The following is a 24,292-nucleotide window of genomic DNA, read 5'->3' on the forward strand; positions in this document are numbered from 1 at the left end:
GTAAATACATGGAGAACGCAGAAACAGATTTGCAGGAAAAGAGAGTGCTCCAAAGACATGGTCCCAGGAAGAGAGATGAACCTGATAGTCTACAGCTGATCTTGTAGAGAGACCAGAGCTGCTGGGCCAGGAAAGAAACAAGCCCTGGGAAGAAAGATGAGCTTTATGCCTGCCTACAGCTGAGATAGGAAGAAATTGAGTCCATGGAGCCTGAAGAGGAAAGAGGAAGGCTGAACCCTTGGAGACATCATCCACCATCTTGCTTCAACATGTTGCAACAGACTTTGGTGAGGAAGTAACTTTGAGTTGGACTCCTTAGGGCCTTGTAACTATAAGCTTCCACCCCAAATAAATACCCTTTATAAAAGCCAACAGAGTTCTGGTACATTGCATCAGCACCCCTTTTGGCTGGCTAATAAAGGTGGCATACAGACACTCAAAGTTCCAGGGAGCTACTAGTTTACACACAAAGAGCAAAGCATCTTAGAATTAGAAATAACAAGTAAAGCTTAGGAACAAAATGTGACTGGTGTAAAATCTTACAGTATAGGTTCTAATTTCTTTATGAATATTTTTCTCAATGAAGTTATTTTCAGAACTGAAAAAAAAATTTGACAGATAACTTATATTGAAGTTTTCAATTATAGACTATAGCAGAAGTTCTGCTTCAGTTTCTTTTTACACTTTTCCAGGATTATGTTAATCAACAGGTAGAACATAACTTATAGACTTGCCTTGCTTCCTTTTTAAAGTCTTTTTGTTGAAGGTGAGCTGACTGCATGCTTTCTAGAGAAGCATCAGAGCAAAACAGTATAACTGACAGAGAAATTTGGTTTTCATGTCCTGTAACATGCTTCTAGGAATAACTAAAACTATCATCAACAATGCTATCATGCAGATCAGTATTAGTACATGGACAATTAGGATAGCACATGGACAGTGAGAACATTAAGTCCTTAAGAATTTTAAACAATCTCTAGATATATAAATAACATTTTACTTATATAGATTTAAGCAACAAAGGATTAGAAAATTCCTTCAATTTTATACTTCCAAAACACTTTTCATGCAACTTTTATATATTATATTAAACTATATTTAGCACCTCACTTTTTACAAGGTGAAAGGACAAATTCTTTTCAACAGTTTGAAATAAAAGAATATCCTTTAGGGTTTGATTTAAAATGCTGAAAGTTGTCAGATTTGAAAATTATGTTTAAAACAAGAATATTTAGTTCTCTATTTAATAAAGTGAAAGAGGATTAAAAGTCTTAATTTCTTTAAAAGTGAGAAAACTTATCTTCTAAAACAGTAAAGGCTTTGTTTTTTTCTTAAACCATATGGTCAACATGAAACGCAAGAAGTTATTCTGATAACATAGACTCTGTCTTCTTTATGGATTATTTAGGAAAAATAGCTTTTATAATCTTCTGCTAAGAACAGATGGATAATTTAAGAAAACTTTGTTACCTTAACGAGAGGAAATTAGATTTTAGTTTTGTATTATTGTACCTTTTGATAAATAAGTTTATCAAACTTTAGTATTGATCACAACAGATAAGATTTGTTTGCACAAACTTTCCAGAACGTTTAATATTCATATAGATTTTGTTCTATGCATGTCTACTTTACATTCTGCAAAAACTAGTTATTTTACCTTTGGACAAAATCACACCTTTAAATAAGCTTATTAAATTATAGTCAGCATTGGTTACAACAACAAAATCAACTACCACTCCTCTATAATCTTCCATATTCATTTGGGTTTTATTCTACTTATTTCTACCTCTCATTCTGTGAAAACCAGCTATTTTATCTTAGGATAAAACTGTACTTCCATAAACAAGCTTATCAAATTTTACTCAGCATTGACTACAACAAACAATTTACTTCCATAAATCTTCCACAATTTTCCATATCTATTAGGTCTTGTTCTGTATATTTTTACTTCTCATTCCTTGAAAAATTAATCATTTCACTTTAGGGCAAAACTATATTCTTTTCTTTAACAAAGTTTATCTTACATACTTCATATACCTGTATACTTAAAGTTATCAAAAAGATCTTTGAATTGCCTTACATATCCTACAATCGTACAAAACACAATTATTTTAAAATAACATTTGTTAAAATAATAACTTAATTTCACCAGATACAAACTTGTATTTTTTTTATCATCTTAAAGATTTGATAGACATAATGTTAATTTACCTTATCAGTACCTGTGCACACTTAGGGAAAGCATACTCAAGTAGAATAAAATTGACACAATGATAGTTTATGCAAGAAATTTTTTTTCTCTTCCCCCATAGGAGGTTAAAACCTCTGTTTTCATAATGTTCTAGAATTATGAACGACCTTAAAAGTATATTGACCATGAGGCTTTGGAGCATATACTACAATTGTTTAATTAGTCCCAAGCATAATTTAGGAAATTTTTTTTATAACTTTCAAGGACATTTCCTTTACATAGTGAAATTTGGCAGTTAGATTTTATTCAATTATCTCTATCTCAAGGCTATAAATATGCTTTAATAATGATTATTTACTACAGCAGCCATTGCTAAGGCATTATTGGAAAAGAATAATTGTAAATTGAGGAATATTCTTAGACCTTTACAGCAACTAAGGAAATACCACAGGATAAACTGTGCAAAACATGGCTTATTTTATAACACTGTCCTTGTGTCTATTACTTCATTTATTTATTTATTTATTTATTTCTCTCCCCTTCCCCCCCAAGTTGTCTCTCTCTGTCCATTCGCTGTGTGTTCTTCTGTGACTGCTTCTATCCTTACCAGTGGCACCGGGAATCTGTATTTCTTTTTGTTGCATCATCTCGTTGTGTCAGCTCTCTGTGTGTGCAGCACCATTCCTGGGCAGGCTACACTTTCTTTCGTGCTGGGCGACTCTCCTTAGGGGGCGCGCTCCTTGCACGTGGGGCTCCCTTACGCGGGGGACACCCCTGCGTGGCACGGCACTCCTTGCGCACATCAGCACTGCGCATGGGCCAGCTCCACACGGGTCAAGGAGGCCCGGGGTTTGAACCGCGGACCTCCCATGTGGCAGACGGACGCCCTATCAGTTGGGCCAAGTCTGCTTCCTGTGTCTATTACTTTAATTCCCAGTTTTAAAAGAAAGAACTTAGAGAAAATTTACACTTCCTCTATATTTCTGCATTCAGCTTTTTATAATTTTCCTGACTAGTTTGTTTATCTTAGATAAGGGGCTTAATCTGCCCAGTTTTGAATTAGGTACATAAAAAGCATGAGTTATTAAAAAACAAAAATTAGGATTAATATATATGCACACATTTATATAAGTTTATTTATCTTTAAGCAATTTGAATAGAGCTCTTTCAAGAATTTTTATTGGAAAGTGGACTTGGCCCAATGGATAGGGCATCCGCCTACCACATGGGAGGTCCACAGTTCAAACCCCGGGCCTCCTTGACCCGTGTGGAGCTGGCCCATGCGCGGTGCTGATGTGCGCAAGGAGTGCCCTGCCATGGAGGGGTGCCCCCCGCGTAGGGGAGCCCCACCCACAAGGACTGCGCCCCGTAAGAAGCCGCCCAGCACAAAAGAAAGTGCAGCCTGCCCAGGAATGGTGCCGCCCACATAGAGAGCTGACCCAGCAAGATGATGCAACAAAAAGAAACACAGATTCCCATGCTGCTGATAACAAAAGAAGTGGTCACAGAAGAACACCCAGCGAATGGACAGAGAGCAGACAACTTGGGGGAGAAGGGGAGAGAAATAAATAAAAATATATCTTTTTTTAAAAAAAGAATTTTTATTTGTTAATTACCATCTGGAGGTAAGAAAATATACATAAACAGACACACATAGAAAGTCAGAAACAAAATACAGAAGCATGGAAATATAAAACTTACTAGTCTGAACTACAATTTTATGCTCTTTTATGCAAATTCTTGTTCTGATACAAAGACATAAAAGATTGTAATATAGTATTTTTCTTTATAGAACCATTCTCAGGCTACTTCTCTCTTGATTTTAAATCATATTCAGGACAAACAGTGTTATAGTAATGAACCAGTCTCTGCTTTTCATTGGTACATAAGCAAACTTACTCCTGTTTTTTAAACTACATCTTAAGGTGCTATGTTCAGGAATAGTATTAGTTTCCCATTTTATAAGTTTTATTATAAATCGCTGTTAACAGAATATAAATGAATTTAAATTTCATAAACACACAGGAAGTTACACACACAATTTATAAGCAATTATAACACTTTCTATTATAATACGTGCACTTATTTTACTTTTTTTTTTTTTAAGGTACAGTGGTTAGAGCAAGGGGGACCTTCTGAAGCAGCACTTCCAGCCTCAAACCTACTATTTCTTTCTTCATGGTCGACTTTTGCCTTTGTAACCTAAATTGACACCCGGTCTGACTGCTGTGGCACCTGGAATGCCAGCAAGGCAAAATACACTGAGCCATCGAGGCTCTAGATTAACAGATCTAGGGTGGCCACTTCAGGCTCAATTACTGTGTTCATCTGTCCAGCCAGGCTCCAATGCTTCTGGCAGTTGGCCTTTCCGATCTTGGACGAGCCCCCAAATTATTGTTGGACAAAACACCCAAGTAATCAGCCTGATGCACTTTGCACAGTAGTGCAAAGCAATAAAGACTCTCTTTGAACTCCTAATGTCTCAAGATTGGTCCTTAAGTGCATCAGGCTGATTATCTGGGTGTTTTTTCCAGCAGCAATTTTCCATTTAAGATTCCAGGCAGACTGTGCTTCCCACGGCCAAAATATAGTTTCTCTCCTCCCCTTTTCATGAAGGGGGCAGATCATCAAGGCCCACACCCTTATTTAGGAGTTCAGATCTAGCCCTTTCTTCTGGAGCATCAGGAGGTCATTTCTCCTGGGGGTCCCTAGGGCCCATTTCCAGTCCAGAAACGCAAAGGGCTATCTTTTCATTGGCTTTCCCTAATAACTCTTCATTTCTAGCTCCTGGGGATTTCCTTTGTTCTTCCAGGCTTTGAAATGTATTAATTATGTTGTGGGTATTCCATCTTTTGAAGCACTTCTTTGTATTTGTAATGGTACCCAGCATTACCCTTGCCTAGGCATAGCTAACATTTGCTAGTATTTCTTTCTGAAAAAGAGAAAAATCCTTAGAGTGAGATCGTCAGGAATCTCTTACGTGCATTTATTATTTTTATTATATTTAATTTACATGATCATTTTAGGCAAATGATACTGTTTCCATATACACTAGTGTTACAAATCTTTTAAGAATAAATATATATTACTAAAAAAATCAATTTAAAGAAAAATATTCAGTAGATTGACAAGTAATACATGACCAGGGAAAAATCATGAAGGTAATACATCAAAACTCAAGGTTATAGAATAAAGTATTCAGTGCCTGTCTGAGCTTTTGTACTTATTTTTCAAACTCTTTTTTGTTGTTGTTGTTTTTTTCATGCTTTAGCAACCCAGGCAAGATTTGTACTATCAAATGTGAGCCTGGGTTGAGAATGTGGGAAAAATAGGTTACCCACATTAGAAAATAAAATGTTGAACATAGTGAGAGTCAGGTACTCCCTCAAAACAAACAATAAAGTCAGCTGTACTATTCAGAATGGGCTAGAGTACATTGTGGTAACAACCCATCTCAGGACAAAACACAGCAAAAGTTCCTTTCTTGTTCATATCTCCAAGGGGTTTAGCGGGGCCTCTGCCCGCGGCATGCGCTCAGGGGAAGAGGACATGGCGCCCCTCCTACTTGCTTTTGGGGCTTCTGCCGGAAGTGCCCCTGCCACGCCCACTTGTGTTTTATTGGCTGGAGAAAACCATGTGACCACCCTAACTTCAAAGGACCGGAAAGAATTGTTTTACCATGTGCCCAAAAGGCCGAGAGCCAGAAATACTTGGTAAAAAGCAGTTATAATGGTAATAACACCCTGCAAAGAAACCATAAAACCGTTCTGGATATATCCTCTAAATGGAGAGGTTTAGCTGGGCCTCTGATTGAGGGGTCTGCTGTAGTGGGCTCAGACTTGTGTTTACAACCCTTTAGCTTCTTTATTAGCCCCATTCGGTATAAAGAAACCTAAAAATTAGGTCGTTGCTACAGATGGATAAAGTAAAACACCCATCTTCACGCTGTAGTCGTTTGTTACCTAACAGATCCAAGAGAATTCCTTAGCTGATCGCAAAACTGGCATCCTGCTTGGTCGCCAACTACTGTTTGGTCACTTTACTTCCACAAATATTTATAGGATTTATGTGTAAATGTAGTTCACATGGAAATGTTTACAGTGAGCCCTTCTTGAATTTCTTCTAGATGTGCCTATAGCCCATTCGGCCTCAGCTTTCCTTCTCAGTTCCTGTGGTTTCTTACATGTAATATCCATGGACTTGCAAATCCCTCTTCTCTCTCTAATCACAACCTGATCACAGCCTTCAGCTTTTCTTCTCCCCAGTACATAGCACTACTGGTTTTCCAGCACTGTCTTGAAAGAGTCTCTGCCTTATGTTAAGGAATATTAAGAAACAAAGGTTCTATTCTCTAAAGTCAGTGAGTTCAGGGGCATTTATAGGCTCTGGAGATTTGTGCAATACTGAAATTTTTCCTTACCTGGGTTAATAACCAAGCACAGTAACCTTTATTTTCTTTTGTTCAACCATGACACATACTTAAATTAAATCAGTTATCTGGATATTATGTTCTAAACTGGAATGTAATGCCTTAAATCTGTGCAATGCTTTGTAATTTACAGAGTACTTTCATACATGTTTATTTTCCACAGTCATAATGATGTTGGGTATTTATTATCACCATTTAAAATTACAGGGAGATCGGCTAATTTTCTCAAGATTAATTTGCTTTTCAGTACTTAAGGTGAAATGATAACCCAGAACTATAACCTCATATTTTGGACTATCGGCTATTCCATGAGATTGCCCATAACTTATAGACATGAGCAAAACCTAAGAAAATTTAAGACTGAGAGTATCTATTTTTAAAACCTCCTTATTTAATTTGAGGCTGAAGGCAGCATACTTATGTGCTCTGCCAGGCAGCTAGTGATATGATGCTACTTTATTTTATTCTTTTTAGATTGACTCTTAGGTAGAGGACTAGAGAAAATAATTTGCATGTACATTGGGATATTTCAGGTTCAATAATTCAACCATTCACAAACTTATTGGGTATTTACTATGACAGACATGGTCCCTGCCCTCACTAAGCTTCAACTCTAAAGAAGAAAGCAATTATAATAGAGGTTGAAAAGATCTACAATAACAATTCTTTTTCTTTCAGTGCTTATTTTCAGACATTTCATGTTCTTCCTCTTTTTTTTATGGGTAAGGAAACTGAAACACAGAAAGCTTAAATAACTTGTGGTATAACAGGCAGTAAGTGATAAAACTAAGATCTTAACAGCAGCAGTTTGCTCCTTTATGGATACTAGAAAGTTGATTACACAGATTATGTCAGATGACAAAGGAGGATTACTGCAAGGAAATCTGTAAGAGATGGTCTTTGTCTTTGCTCACCTCCTCCACCTTTCCTGCTGAACAATTTGGTTTGCTCCCATTCAGTGTGATGTTTCTCTCTTTGGCACAGGTTATCTTGCTTCTGCCAATATATCATTGCCTTTGACTCACACATCAATCTGTCGTCCACTGTTTTGTGCTAAGGTGCAGGATTCATTTTAGAGAACATGCAGGGTAGGAGCCACAGCTAGTGGTGGAGAAAGAAACTCCATGAGGAGTCTGTGACACTGGTGAGGAAGGGCACAGCCGCTTGCTTCTCTCCAGGGGAGCAGCACGGAGCTATTGGTGGTGGTGGCCATTGTTTGAATCCTGTCATCCCATCTCCACATGAGAATGAAGCTGCTCTTTTTTTCCTTCTTCCATATCCTCAGCACAAAGAAGAAAATATTTTTTTTCACACACACACATTTTTTTAATTGAAACATTTGCAAATAGTTTGCTGACATCATGATATTACCCCACCACAAACATATATTGTTTAAAATGTTATCTCATCTAAGACCTTTAAAATTGATTTATTATCTAATAAACAGTCACATTCAAATTTCTCGTTTCCCCCAAAAGGGCCTTAGAGCTGCTTTTCCCCTAGGCTCCAAATCCAATTAAGGATTTGTTGTCATGCCTCTTTAGAAACATTTAATCAAGAACAGTGCTTGTTGGGAAGCAGATGTGGCTCAGGCGATTGAGCTCCCACCTACCACACAGGATGTCCCTGATTCGGTTTCCAGTGCCTCCTAAAGAACACAGTGACTGGCACAACTTACAGATGCAGCAAGCTGATGCAACAAGATGATTCAACAAGAGACACAAAAGGAAAAACACAATGAGAGACATAACAAACCAGGGAGTGGAGGTGGCTCAAGCAATTAGGCGCCTCCCTCCCATATCAGAGGGCCCGGGTTTGGCTCCCAGTACCTCTTGAAGAAACAAGGAAGACAAACAGACACAGCAAGTGCGAACAATGAGGGGATGGAGAGAAGTAAATAAATAAATAATAAATATTGGGGAAAAAAACAGCCCTTGCCATATACACACACAAGTTTGTTTGTTTTTTTCTTTTATAACATTGGCATTTTAAAGAGTCCAAACCAATCCCAGCTAATTGTCTTGGGGACTGTACCTCAAACTGGATTGTCTGATTATTTCTTTGTGATTAGATTCAGGTTAAATAATTTGGCAAGAATACTCCAAGGCAATGTTGTATATTTCCCATTGTATGCCTTAGAAGGCATGTAATTGCAGTTTATGCCATTATGGGAGACACTAAATTAGATCATATGGCTAAAGTAGTGTTCTTCCCCTTTGTAAGTAATAAATAATCCGGAGATGATACCTTATCATCATTTGAACATCCTATTCCCTAGTTATCTGTCATCCAATGGTTTTTAGTAGCGATTGATGATCTTCCTCTGAATCAATTACTATGTTGGAGATTGCAAAATACTAGGTTTTCTGTCCCTGTCATTCCTTCTGTATTTAGTACCTGGCACTCTCCTGTTTAAAAAAAAAAAAAGATTTCCCTTCAATCCTTTCAATTTTTAATATCATTATAGACTCTTGAATTCTTTAAAAAATATTCAATGTGTTATAATTTAAGATAATTATTATTTTAGTGCTCAAATTGTCCCAAGGTTGGCCAGTGTGAACCCCTTAAAGCTGGCTTCTTTTTTTTTTTTTCTTTTAATATATGTATTTTTTTATTAGAGAAGTCGCAAGCTTACAAAACTACCATGCATGATGTGCACACTTCCCCTCCTTATATCACCCCTCCTTATATCACAACATCACCCCTCCTTATATCACAACATCTTATATTGTCTTGGAACATTTGTTACGGATTATGAAAGAACATCATCAGAATATTACCAATAACTATGATCCATAGCATACACTTGGTTTATTTTCCCATATACCCCCTATTATTCACACCATACGTTAGTATGGTACATTTGTTATAGTTCATGAGAGAGCACTTTCTCAGCCCTCATCCTATCTCCTAGTAACCTATACTCTAGGTTTAACTCCATTTATTCTTCATGTTTAGTTCATATTAGTGAGACCATACAAAATTTGTCCTTTTGTGTCTGGCCTATTTCATTCAGCATAATGTTCTCAGGGTTCATCCAAGTTATCACATGTGCATATTATTACAGCAGCATAAGATTCCATCATATGTATATATGTTTATCCATTCATCAGTTTATAGAAACTTGGGTTCTTTCCATCTTTTGTCAATTGTGAATACTGCTGTGAACATCAGTGTGCAAATGGCTGTTCGTGTCACTGTTTTCAGTTTTTCTGGAAATAGTCCTAGTAGAGGGATTGCCAGACCATATGGAGGTTCTATATTAAGCCTCCTGAGGAACCACCAGACTAGCTTCCACAGAGGCTGCACCGTTCTTTATTCCCACCAACAGTGAAGGAGTGTTCCTATTTCTCCACATCCTCTCCAGCACTTGTTGTTTTGTTTTGTTTTGTATTGAAATAATGGCCATTCTATAAGGTGTGAGATGATATCTCGTTGTAGTTTTGATTTGCATTTTCCTAACTGTTAGTGATATTGAACATTTTTTCATGTGCTTTTTCACCATTGTATTTCTTCCTTGGAGAAATATCTATTTAAGTCATTTGTCATTTTTAAATTGGATTGCTTGCTCTTTTATTGTTGAGTTATATGATCTCTTTATACAGCATGGAAATCAAACACTTATCGGGTATGTGGTTTCCAAATATTTTCTCCCATTGAGTGAGCTGCCTTTTCACCTTCTTGACAAAGTCCTTTAAAACACAAAAGTGTTTAAGTTTGAGGAGGTCCCGTTTATCCATTTTTTTCTTCTGTTGCTTGAGCTTTTGGTGTAAGGTTTAAGGAACCATTACCTACCAACAGGTCTTGAAGCTGTTTCCTTACATTTTTTTCTAGGAGTTTTATGGCTCTAGCTTTTATAAGTCTTTGATTCATTTTGAGTTAATTTTTGTATAAGGTGTGAGATAGGGGGCCTCTTTCTTTCTTTTCAATATGGATATCCAGTTCTCCCAGCACCACTTTGCATCTGGGTGGGCTTGATAGCCTTATCAAAAATCACTTGACCTAGATGTGAGGGTCTGTTTCTGAACCATCATTTTGTTACCAGTGGTCTATATGTTTGTCTTTATGCCAGTATCATGCTATTTTTACTACAGTAGCTAGGTAATATGCTTTAATGTCTGGAAGTGAGAGTCCGACTTTGTTCTTCCTTTTTAAGATGTTTCTGGCTATTTGGAGCCCCTTACCCTTCAAATAAATTTGATAATTTGGTTTTCCATTTCTTTTTTTTTTTTTAAGATTTATTTATTTATTTCTCTTCCTTTCCCCCCCCAACCCCCCTCTTGGTTGTCTCTTCTCTGTGTCTATTCACTGCATGTTCTTCTTGTCCTCTTCTTGTGTGCAGCGCCATTCCTGGGCAGGCTGCACTTTCTTTCACGCTGGGCGGCTCTCCTTACGGGGCGCATTCCTTGCGCATGGGACTCCCCTACACGGGGACACCCCTGCGTGGCACGGCACTCCTTGCGCGCATCAGCACTGCACATGGGCCAGCTCCACACAGGTCAAGGAGACCTGGGGTTTGAACCACAGACCTCCCGTGTGGTAGACGGACACCCTAACCACTGGGCCAAGTCCGCTTCCCTCCCATTTCTTTTTAAAAGACTGTTGGAATTTTCATTGGGATTGCATTGCATCTGTACATCAATTTGGGTAGAATTGACATCTTAATGATATTTAGTCTTCCAATCCATGAACAAAGAATGTTCTTCCCTTTATTTAGGTCTTTTAAAATTTCTTTTAGCAATGTACTGTAGTTTCTGAATGTAAGTGTGTTACATCCTTGGTTAAGTTCCTAAATATTTTATTTTTTAGTTACTATTATAAAAGGAACTTTTTCCTGACTTACTCCTCAGATTGCTCATTACTACTGATTTTTGTGTATTAATCTCGTGTCCTGCCACTCTGCTGACTGTGTTTATTAGCTCTAATAGCTTTCTTGTAGGTTTTCAGGACTGATATAAGATTATATCATCTGTTAATAGCAAAAGTTTTACTTCTCCTTTCTAATTTGGATGTCTTTTATTTCTTTTTCTTGCCTAATTGCTCTTGCTAAAACATCTAGCATTATATTGAACAGTGATGACAGTGGGCATCCTTGTGTTGTTCCCAATCTCAATGGGAAAGCTTTCAGTCTTTCACCACTGAGTACAATGTTAGCTGTGGGTTTTTCATACATGCCCTTTATCGTGTTGAGAAAATTTCCTTCAATTCCTATCTTAATGGAGTTTTTTTTTTTTCAAGAAAGGATGCTGTATTTTGTTAAATGCCTTTCCTGCATAAATCAAGATGATCATGTGGTTGTTCTTCTTTGATTTATTAATATGGTATTTTATGCTGATTGATATTCTTGTGCTAAACAGCCTTTGCATGACTGGTACAAAACCCACTTGATTATGATGAATAATGTTTTTAATATGTTGTTGGATTCAATTAACAAATATTTTGTTGAGGATTTTTGAATCTGTATTCATTAGAGAAATGGGTCTGTAATTTTCTTTTTTTGTAATATCTTTATCTGGCTTTGGTGTTAGGGTAATATTGGCTTCATAGAATGACTTTGGTAGTGTTCCTTCCTGTTGAAATTTTTTGAAGAGTTTGAGCAAGATTGGTATTAAATCTTTGAATGCTTGGTAGAATTCACCTGTGAAGCCATCTGGTCCTGGGCTTTTCATTTTGGAGGGTTGTTTGATGACTGTTTCTATCTCTTTACTTATGATTGGTTTTTTCTAGGGTCAGTATAGGTAGTTTTTCCATTTCACCTACATTGTCTAATTTCTTGGGGGTATACTTGTTCATAATATCCTCTTATGATCTCTTTTATTTCTGTGGGGTCAGTAATAATGTTCTCATTTTCATTTCTGATTTGGCATCTCTCTTTTTTTCTTTTTCAGTTTAGCTAAGGGTTTGTCAATTTGGTTAATCTTCTTGAAGAACCAACCTTTTGTTTTGTTAATACTCTTTTTTTCTCAGTTTCATTTATTTCTGCTCTGATCTTTGTTATTTCATTCCTTCTGCTTGCTTTGGGAATGGTGTGATATTCTTTTTTTAGTTCCTCCAGATGTGTAGTTAGGTCATTGATTTTAGTCTTCTTTTTTTAATATAATCATTGAGGGCAATAAATTTCTTTCTCTGCAGTGACTTCACTGAATCCTATAGGTTCTCATATGTTGTGTTCTCATTTTCATTCGTCTTGAGATATTTATTGATTTCTCTTGCAATTTCTACTTTGACCCACTGATTATTTAAGACTGTGTTGTTTAATCTCCATATATTTGTGAATTTTCCCTTTTTCAGTCTGTAGTGGATTTCCAACTTCATTCCATTATGATCAGAGAAAGTGCTTTGTATAATTTCATTATTTTAAAATTTATTCAGATCTTCTTTGTGACCCAACGTATGGTCTATCCTGGAGAAAGTGCCATGAGCACTTAAGAAGAATGTATATCCTGCCGTTTTGGGGTGCAATATTCCATATATGTCTATTACATTTAGGTCATTTATCATATTATTCAATCTCTGTTTCTTTACTGATCCTTTGCCCAGATGTTCTATCCAATGATGAGAGTAGTGTATTGAAGTCTCCAACTATTATTGTAGAGGCATCTATTTCTCCGTTCAGTTTTGCCAGTGTTTGCCTCATGGAATTTGGAGTCTCCTGATTAGGTGAACATACATTTATGATTGTTATTTCTTCCTGATGAATTACTCCTTTTATTAATATACAATGTCCTTCCTAGTCTCTAAAAACAGCTTTGTTTTTAAAGTCTGTTTCGTCCAATATAAGTATAGCATAGCTATTCCACCTTTTTTTTTTTTTCTTTTTTTTCTTTTTTTCTTTTTGGTTACTACATGCCTGGAATATCTTTTTCCATCCTTTCACTTTCAGAGTATTGATATCCTTGGGTCTCAGATGAGACTCTTGTAGACAGCATAAAAACGGCTCATATTTTCTTATCCATTCCACCAGTCTGTGTCTTTTGATTGGGGAGTTTAAGCCAGTAACATTCAATGTTATTACTGCAAAGGCAGCTCTCAGATTCACCCATTTTGACCTTTGGGTTTTATCTGTCATATCTTATTTTCACCACTCTTTTTACACTTTTAGTTACTTTTACTGATATAATCTTCATTTCCAGACTCTCTTCCAACCCTCTCTCTCCTATCTTTTCTTTTCAGGCTGTTGTTGTACTCCCTTTAGTGTTTCCTGCAGGGCCAGTCTCTTGGTTATAAACCTTCTCAGTTTTTGTTTATCGTTGAATGTTCTAAACTTGCCATCATTTTTGAAAGCCCCTCTTGTCAGATATAAGATTCTTGGCTGGCAGGTTTTCTCTTTCAGTAGCTTAAATATATCATACCACTGCCTTCTTGCCTCCATGGCCACTGATGAGAAATCAGCATTTAATCTTATTGGGTATCCCTTATATGTGATGAATCACTTTTCTCTTGCTGCTTTCAGGATTCTTTCTTTTCTTTGGCCTTTGACATTCTGATCAGTGCATGTCTTGGAGTAGGTCTATTTGTATTTACTCAGATGGGAGTATGCTGTGCTTCTTGGACATGGATATCTATATCCTTCAATAGGGTTAGGAAACTATCTACCATTATTTCCTCAAATATTCCTTCTCCCCCTTGTCCCTTCTCTTTTCCTTGGGACATCCATGGCATGTGTGTTTGCATGTCTCTTGACATCATTTAGTTCCCTGAGACCCTGTTAAATTTTTTCCATTCTTTTCTTTATCTGTTCTTTTGTATGTTAGGTTTTGGAGGCCCTGTCTTCAAGCTCACTGATTCTTTCATTTGCCTTCTCGAATCTGCTGTTATATGCCTCCAGTGTAGTTTAAATTCATTTATTGTGTCTTTGATTCCCATAAGATACACTGTTTTTCTATGTATGCTTTCAGATTCTTCTTTGTGCTCACCCAGTATCTTCTTAATATCCTTAATCTCTTTAGCCATCTCATTGAATTTACTAAGGAGATTTGTTTGAACATCTATGCTTAGTTGTCTCAACTCCCTTATATCATCTGGAGGCTTAGTTTGTTCCTTTGACTGGGCCATATATTCCTATTCTCTTAGTATGTATTGTAATTTTTTGTTGGTTTCTTGGCATCTGATTTACTAGATGTGTTTATTCTGAGTGCAGTTTCTCTCTTTAGTCTAGGGCTTTCTATTTGATTGGCTTTGTGCTACAGCCCCTCTCTGATACTTGATTCAACTTAATTTGAAACTTTATAGTGGCTTGTGTTTAGCCAATCTGAATTTTTCAGCTCTTTTTCATCTCTTTCTTACCCTTTCTCCCTTATTGGTTGTGGAGTAGCAGCTGAGGATGCAGTTAGTATTGTAAGCCATGTGGGCTGGAGCTGCCCATGTTGCACAGGAAGCCTCACCCAGTAATTCAAGTATGTAGGCCAGGATTATCTATAGGTGCCTGGAGAGGTGGATGAAGCTCCATATTCCTTTCATCCCTTGTCTGGGGTAGGATGGAGCTGCAGGTTTGGGCAGGAAAGTAAACCCTGTGGGTCAAAACTGACTGCAGTTGGCCGGAAGTACCAGCCCCTTTCCTCCCCTGCCAGGGTCAGAGATAGAGCCACAGGTGTGCACAACAGTCTTGTCCATGCAGTCTGAAAGTGACTGCAGTTTGCTCAGAGAGGCTGAGGGAGCACTATCCCTCCTGCTCCCTATCAGGGTGGGGATGGCGCCAGAGATGTGTCCAACAATCTAGTCCGTTCTGTTGCCTGGAGAGGCTGAGGATATACCTGTCCAATCAGGGGTGTGGGTGGAGCCACAAGTGTCCAACAATCTAGTCTGTGTGGGCTGAAAGCAGCTCGCCCAGAGAGGCTCATGCAGGTTCCCCCAACTTCCTCCCTGCTGGAGGTCAGGCTGGAGCCAAGGCTAGCTAGGGCTGCAATCCAACCTGGATGAAAAGAAGTCGGTCCCTGACATCACTGTGGTTTTCCATCAGCCCCACTTCCCCTCATGCTGGGGGCAGAGTTAAAATCAAGGCTACTGACTTCTTTCTGACTTGGACAGTTTCAAGCAATTCTTAGGATTGGACTTTAGCCAGCTGAGTTTACTAATCAGTAGCTGAAATTGGTGCCCAACCCTCTCTTCCTCCCCCATTTTTTGGGACATGGAGCTTCCAATTCCAGTCAGAGAATATCTCCCAGGGTGTCTTTAGCCACCAGTGGTGATTGGGCACTGGCTTCTGGGGCATGGGGTGCTCTACTCATGAATCTTCACTGCAGATGGGCAGTCTCCTCCTTCCATTCTTCCAAGGATGTTGCAGATGCTCTTATGGTTTCCTGGGCCCCACAAATGGGATTTCAATAGCTCTGGGTGATTACTAACTGTACTGTAGGATGAGCTGACTCTTGGAGCACCTTGCTTTGCTACCATCTTGTCCCTCCCTTGAGAATATCAATATTTATTGAATAAATGAAGCAAGTACAGTTACCACTAGAGACATTGAATTTGGCTTTTGCGATAGTGCTCTATTGACAGTAAGGGAATTTGAATTGTATTGTGGAGAAATTGATCATTGGTAGGCAAATTCCAAATGTTTGTTAGGCCCAAATTGAGGTAAAGTCTCAATAAGAGAGGAAAGGAGAGGCTAAATTCAGAACTTCAACACAAATGTTCAATGTGTTTAAATTCAGTTTAGTAGCTATATCATGAAGATTCACCCAAGATGAATGAAATTAAATGGAATCCACCAAGAAGAAATATATATTATCATGATAAATATTTACTGAGCAAGAAATAGGAGATAAAATTTTTCAAATGCGCTATGATCAACTTTCTACAAGATACAGAGACTTGTTGCAATTATCTCTGTTATTTTCCTGTTCCCTACATTTGTCTTACCAAGTGGATTAATATCAATGGTTCTGGGATCAGCACTGATTAGAGACAAGAGATAATAACTCATGGCTGTCTTTTACCGACATATATCCACAATGAATTTATCCTAAAAAGAAGGAAGGAAAATAACATTTGTTGTTAGTTGGTGCCCTCTCAATAACATTAGGCACTTTACCTTTGTTGTTTAACCTTTCAACAACTCAATGAGGTAGATAATATATTCCTATTTTAGAGATAAAGGAAACAAGATGAGAAAGGTATATATGCTCTCTTCTGCCCACTACGGTTTAAGTAATTTGCTCAAGTTTAGACAGCAGAAGAGATGTATTCAAACCCAGTCTATCTTCACTCCAAAGCACACAGATGGCTTCTCTGGTTGAAAAAAATACAAATATTAAATACATCCTAAGTGTATTTTAATAGTTACTTGCTTTCCTGTTTCTGAGTTTCCTACTCGCTGTGTGTTTACTTATGTGCACTGGCAGAAATGACTTGCTGAATGTACAGGGTGAAATAGGTATCCATGGTTTTCATCTACAGTAATGGCAGAAAATCTTTATTCTAATTTGGGGCTGTTTTTGAGGATTCTGTACACATACTTGGCTTATTGCAAGTGATGTGAAAATGTTATTCTGGAATCTCTGGGTTCCCTTTCAAGGAAAATAAAATCCCATGCAACTTTTTGCACTGTTTGCTTTGCTTTTTTTCAGACTACTGTCAGAGGATGTAGGAATGGATATTGCCTTTGAGGAGGGAATGCTGAGTCCCAGTGCTGCAGACATGAGGCCTGGTGAGAAGAGCATTTGTTCATTTCCTTCAGCATTATTTTGCCTCCAGACATTTTCATTATTAAATGATAGGTTCATTTCCTATGCATCCAACTTGTGATTTCAGTGATAAAAGTGAAGAAAAAGGAAAAAAAAAATGTGGGAAGGAAGGTGTTAGGCTTGATTTGGTTAATTTCAGAGCTGAGGTGAATATTGATGCTCACTAGCGGTGGCCACATTTTTATCTCCTGGGTCACAGCCTCTTCTGCCAACTTTCTGGTTCTTTGATAATTGGCTACTGCATATCATAATGCCAAATTCTAACTAAGTCTAAGCACACTAAATTTATGCTTAAGCACACTAAATTTAGACTGTTTCCAATTGGAAATGTGATATCCAGAATGCTCAGTATCTTAATTATAAAAAACCTACACTATGAGGGTTGATGACCAAAGGCATACATAAAAGGGAATTTTACATTTTCAGTTGCAACCAACACTTGGTGTGAGGGCCACTCCCTTATACGGCACCGGCTTTAGGGTCATACCAAGAGATGCACTTCTGATGAATCCTAGTATTATCAGCCAAGCTTAGAATGAGGTAGGAAGAAGGGAAACAGTTATATTTTTTCCTGTCCTGTATTTCCTAAAGTACATTCTTCAAAATACTGGTCACGGACATCATTATTTTTCAAGTGTTCTTTGGCCAAATAAACTTGGTAACCACTGCTTACCTACCCCATCTTCAAATTTCACAATGCAGTTTTGGATAATGAAGCTCCTAAATCTCTGATTATCCAATACAGAACCCAATAGCTGCATGGGGCTATTGATTAAAATTTTTTTTAATTCAAAAATTCAGTTCTTCACCTGCACTAGCCAAATTTAAGTGCTCGTAGCCATATATGGAAATTTCCATCATCACAGAAAATTCTATTGGACAGTGCTGTTCTAAGAATTCCTTCAATAAAGAAGCCTGTTTAACCTTGTAAAACCCAGTGTTTCTCAAACTTATTGGTCAAGAGAAACTTTTTTCCAAGTAACACTTAAAAATATTATATGGGACAAAGTTTGGATGATGATCTCTACAGGAAAGAAAAATCTTAATGACAAAGAGACAATGTCAGCTTACTTAGAACAAGGCCACAGTTGCAATTACAGAATTGCTGGGTATACCAGATAGCTGTCAGAATAGCTCTTGCCCCCAAATCCTGTGATTTCTATTTTTAGGCTCTCTCTCTGCCTTTGCTTAGTTGAGAGGCACTTGGCTAAAAATGACTTCTTCAGCATTGCTTCTGTTAAATGAAAGGCCCATGAACCCCAATATGCATATGCAGTGAAAGGCTGTGAGTTACTTTCATGAGTCTTAACCTAAGATTCTAACTTACGGTGTGAGAACCAATCCCAAGCAATACTGGAATGAGTACTGACTGCTTGGGTGAGTTCAAAGAATGTAAATTGGGAGGTACCTAATATTTTATCAAAAAGAGAATGACAGCCAAGGAAAGGTTACTGAAGATCATACACAGTTGTCAAGAACTGAAGCATCTTGGAAATGTCTGTGAATGTAAGAAATAAAGTTCATATCCTCCATTCCATAGGAACAAACTCTACATGAATAATTAGAAGATACATATAAGCTCAGCTGTTTTTCTTATACAATATGCATCATAAAAATTCCATTTAATATCATAACACTATCAAGTTCTCAAACCTGTTCAGAGCAGTTCTGAAAACTGGTTTTCTACCCATTTAGTAATGGCTCCCAGCTTCCATGGCTACATGACCTTATCAGGGCTGATATGGGTAGAAAGGCAAAACTGGGGCCTGCTGCTTATGAAGGGAGCCTAAATCCCATGTAAGGATTTGTAGGTCTACATTTGCTGGAAAGGCCTTACAGATGTCTTTCACTGGGGCCCAAACCCACTCTTGGCTATTTGTTTTCCTCTTTAGAACCTCCTAATTCTCTGGATCTTAATGGCACTCATTCTCGGAGAATCAAGCTCACAGCCCCAAATATCAATCTTTCTTTGGACCAAAGTGAAGGCTCTATTCTCTCTGATGATAACCTGGACAGTCCAGATGAAATTGACATCAATGTGGATGAACTCGATACCCCTGATGAAGCAGATTCTTTTGAGTACACTGGACATGGTAAGTTGCCAAGCTGACATGGCTTAAGTAAAATGCAAAGTGAAAGATTGATTGACAGTAGGAAAAACCTCCCATTTCGGTGCTAGTGGCTCATTTCTGTGATTTCTGCAGGTTCCTACGTGTATCATAGGTGGCAATGATTGGTGGAGCAGGTATGGTTCACAGAGGTCACACGTAGCCATTCTTCTTTTATTAAACCTCTCCTCTCTACGAGGCCTGGGCCAGGCACTGGGGTGAGGAAAGGCTGTTACATGCTGTGTTGTAACAAAAGTGGGACTGGGTTTGGGAGAGAGGATTTAATCTGGAAGATGAAATTTGAAGCAGGGAAATCAGAGATTACCAACTCCTTTGTACAAGCTTCCACTGTCTGGAATGTCCTTTCCCCCAGATCCTCACATGGCTGGTTCCATCTCTTTATTCAGACTTCAATTAGATAACACTTCCTCAAAGAGCCTTCGCTTGACTTCTGTAATCACCAGCCCAGCCCAGCCCACCTAGTCGCTCTCTATCCCAGAATTCAGGTTATTTTCATGTATCACTAACTGAAAGCACATTACTTAACTGTTTGCGTGCATGGTTTTTTTTTCTCTTCCAACTAGAATATATGCTCCAGGAGGGCAGGAACTTTATTGTGCTTGCTACTATATCTCCAATAAAGAAGAAAGGAGAGATGGGTTGGGGAGGGAAGAAATAAAAAGAAAAATCTTAGTTGCCAGGTCCTTCTGATATGAATATCAACCTTACTTTAGTTCTTTCTCTGGCTCAATGACATGTGATTCATTAAGAAGTGCATATAAACATTGCATGTGTAATCAACTCTACGGAATTATCTATCTGAATGTGGTTAAAAGGGAACTTTTAGGTGGTATGTATGTTACTAGAATAAAATTTTTTCAAAAACAACCATAGGACTGTCCAACACAAAGAGTGAACTCTGATGTAAACTATGGACTCTTGCTAATAGTGCAATCATAATAATATTCTCTCATCAATTGTAACAAAGGTATGATGCTAAAGCAACATGTTAATAAGGGGAAGTATATGGGAACTCTGTTTTCTACATGATATTTCTGTAAACCTACAACTCCTCTAATGAAAAAAAGTATGTGTAAATATAAAGCATTTCCTTTTAAAATAGCATTGCATAGTTTCTGTTTCACTGCAAGCCAATTATTTGAAAGAGAGAAATGCTGACACTGCTATTGCTTTTATTAATGGTAGAAACTCTTCTAGTCTCAAAACAAAACTATTAAGTGATGCCCTGACTTTTAGAGCCATGCTCATTCCAGCAATTTCATTCATAGGAGAAAATAATTAGGAGATTCATCAAAGTAATTCATTAATTCAATCAAATCAATGCACTACTGCAGCAATAACCAATGCTGGATTCAGACTCTACCTTTACCTTATTGCTTGATTTTTTTCAAGTTTATAAAATGGAAGTGGCTACACTACTTGTTCTATGTTTTTTTTGTGTTTAAGGAGAACTTTATATTGCACTTTTATCATTTTCATGAATTTCTCTAGTTATCTGGGTATTTAACTTTTTAGGTCAAAATATCCAAATTGGAGGTGAAAGGTCTTGAATTCATATCCTCTTCCTCCAACCGAGGGAGTCTTCCCCAGCTGATCCACCACTATCAGTTGCTCCAGCTGCTCCAGCCCACCCCAGCTGTCTCTACCCTTTTCCTGCTAATATAAGCCCATGCGTTAGAATCGTGCCTCGCCTTAAGGTCCCACAGAAGCCAGCTGTGGTATGTCCCTGCTGGTTCCTCCTTCTCGTCCCCCTGTGTGTCTCTGTTGCCTTGGAGAGTTGTGCCACACCACGTTTGAACCTTTTATTTTTATAAATAGTAAAGCTTCCAAGCAAAGTGGCAGTGGCTGAGCAAACTGGTAATTAAGGCTGTCACTTGCTGACATAGTTCTTTCTATTTAGTTGACGCAGTTATGTTGAAAGAACCAGTTTGATGACCACAACCCGACTTTAGACTTAAAACTCAAATTATAGAATTTAAATGTAAGTTGAATTTTAAAGTTTACCTTGAATTTTCAAATGAAAAATGTATGTTCAGACACTGTTTTAAGCAAGCAAGCAAACAAAAATTAAACATTGGAAATAAAGTACAGCTGACTATATTTTGTAAGCATGTACGCATAGATAACTATGTAAGAGTCATAGGATATAAATATATTTTAATCCTGAAGTATGAAAAAAATGCTTCAAAACTGTATGTTCTTTGGGTTTCTCATGTGAGTGTTTTGAAGTAAGCATAAACATTCTAAACAAAATTGGATTGTTTAAGGTACAGTTCAAAAGTATTCGGTTGGTTATTTTATTTAGGGAACACCTCATAACACTTGCTATGTGCCAGTGTCCGTACTTATAAAATGCTTTATAAGTATCAACTCTATGAGAGAGATATTATGTTTATCCCATTTATGGATGAGAATACAAAGAGGTTAAGTAATTTGCTTTAGGTCACACAGCTAGTACATGACAGCATTTAAACCCAAAGTTGGTGCCCTTGACCCCTAGTCTGGGCTGCAGCACTGGAAATATACTTACAATGAATAGGAGAGGGTCTTTTGTTAAATTAGGCTAACGTGTCTGAAGTTGCACCTGAGAGCCCACTTTTACCATTTCATTTTCTTTTATCTAGCCATTTTCATGACTGGAAGATACTGTGTTACCAGGTGCCTGAAGGACTTTCATGCCATTTGCCTGTTTTATTCAGCAATTGATTACAACAAACACCTTGGCCAGAATTTTGCCCACAATGAGAGTTTGCTTATGGAAAAATTTTGAATCTCATTATCAAAAAATTTTATTGGTCTTGGCTTCCAAGCAATTTTCTTTAATACTTGTGTCCAAATAGTTGAGACCTATAATTTAAGGTACCAAAATAATTAAGGCTTGATTTCCTTTGATATTTACAGTGACAATGATAGCAGAAATATGTTGATACCGAAGGACTTAGGAGTTCAGCTTTACACATTAAGGGAGACCTAACTTTGTTTTCATGCTTTATAATACAATCCTAGAAACTTAAAATTACTCAAGGGTCAGAAAAATGATGACCTATTTCTGTTGTGCAAACCAACTACAAAGTATTTTCATCAGAATTCAAATCTCAGCAAGCACATATTATAAGGGAAATGGAAAAATGATAAAGAATTTTAGCCTGAATATTTCTGATAAGAATGTTTTAGAATTATAGTAAAACTTATATGTTCCCATATTTTTCCTTTGTAGGCTCCCAAGTGATGAGGTGGCCTCATTTAAGCTCCCTTTTCTAAAACTAACTTCTAATGACAGGTTTCCATGTGAATAAGGCACCCCAATATTATTTCCAGATAATCAGGAGTCGCTTATGCTTAACTTCCCTATCTATATTCTTCCATTATTTTACAGCTTGCAGGCAACCAGCTTATAAAATCTATTCCATGTTTTAACTGTGTTTATAAGCTAATCAAGTATTGAACTTTTTTTTTTTGACCCCAAGGTGATCTTATACCATAAGGTTATTGTTTAAAAAGGTCAGTTATTTTCATATTTTGTATGCTAAGATTTCATACTCAAATTAACTGCCTGTCTGCTCTTTTTCACCAAAAGAATTTTAAAAATTCCTTAACTGTATATAGGACATCCTTTCTATATCGAGAAAAACATTCAGCATAATGTCTTCTAAGGGTATTCATATTGCAAGTGCAAGAAAGCTAGCCCCCTGGGAGTGGGCGTGGCTCAAGCAGTTGAGAGCCTGCTTCCCACATGGGAGGTGGGTTTGGTTCCCAGTGCCTCCTAAAAAAAAACACAAACAAACAACAAGCAAAACAAACAAAAAACCAACTCAGGGGAGCCGATTGCGGCTCAGTGGTTGAGCGCCAGCTTCCCACATACGAGGTCCTAGGTTCAATCCCTGGCATCCGGTACCTCAAAAATTCTCCTATTTGCTTGTCTTTTTTGTTGTTTATTTTTATTATTATTATTATTGAAATAATGAAAATGCTCTAATAATGATTAAAGTAATGAATGCACATGCACAGCTATGTGATTATACCAAATGCCATTGATTGTACACTTGAGATAAATTGTATGCTTTATTAATATGTTTCAAAAGAAAAAAAAGTTAGCCCCCTTTCACAAATCTGTGTCCCTTCTGGAGGGCCAGAGCTGATGTCAGCCCTGGTTAATCCTTAATGAATACCAACAATGGATTCTCTCATTGTGATCTGTGTGGCACAGGATATTGATGAGCTTGTGTGCTAAGTCATCTCACAAGAGACACAATATTGTGTCACAATAGACACAATAGACAGAAGACAATTTTCAGGTTGACTTCTCTTCGTATGCCCAGGGCTTAATTGACTTCAACAGTTGCCAGGGAGAAAAACTTATCATTGAGAAAGGGATACAAAGAGAATCCAGCATTTCTTAGTGAAGAGGGCATGAGACTAAAAATTAAATTTGAAAGGCCTAAGGATAGAAAGCTCAATGAGATCTGAAAATTTTGAAAATAATGGGGAAATGATGGCTGGAAGGAGGAGGAGTAATTTATAGTTACAGCAGAAGATTTATTAAGATCAAGGGGGTAGTGCTATTATAATTCAAGAGAATAAATAAAGCTATACCTCTTATAAGTTGTATTGTTAACTTCTATAAAGCTATACCTCTTATAGGTTGTATTGTTAACGTTAAGAGAACTTTCTGCACCCCAAACTCTTAAATAACTTTTTTCCCCATTGCCTCAGTAGAAGGGGTGGGGAAGGAGACGAAGCTCAGCAACTTCTTAGCACCAGATCTCTGAAATATTAGGAAAAACTTCATTAAAAAGTTCCAGCCTTATAGACCCATAGTTACTAGTAATATTTTGATGATGTTTTCATAATCTGTAAC

General features: G+C 37.5%; 1 protein-coding gene across 9 annotated transcripts in view; it reads left to right on the top strand.

The window, feature by feature from the left end:
• Nucleotides 1-24,292, top strand: part of PRUNE2 (prune homolog 2 with BCH domain) — a 321,035-nt gene that overhangs the window by 264,214 nt on the left and 32,529 nt on the right. For all 9 annotated transcript variants that reach the window (XR_011649380.1, XR_011649381.1, XM_058301632.1 and 6 more), the window contains exons 10-11: nucleotides 17,189-17,268; nucleotides 19,198-19,398. Coding sequence is in view for 7 of the 9 variants with exons in the window: in XM_058301632.1 (XP_058157615.1) it covers nucleotides 17,189-17,268; nucleotides 19,198-19,398 (281 nt within the window). In the remaining 2 variants the exon portion in view is untranslated. The remainder of the gene's footprint in view (nucleotides 1-17,188; nucleotides 17,269-19,197; nucleotides 19,399-24,292) is intronic.

The sequence above is a fragment of the Dasypus novemcinctus genome, chromosome 8, assembly GCF_030445035.2.
Source record: "Dasypus novemcinctus isolate mDasNov1 chromosome 8, mDasNov1.1.hap2, whole genome shotgun sequence".
In the NCBI taxonomy this organism is placed as follows: domain Eukaryota; kingdom Metazoa; phylum Chordata; class Mammalia; order Cingulata; family Dasypodidae; genus Dasypus; species Dasypus novemcinctus.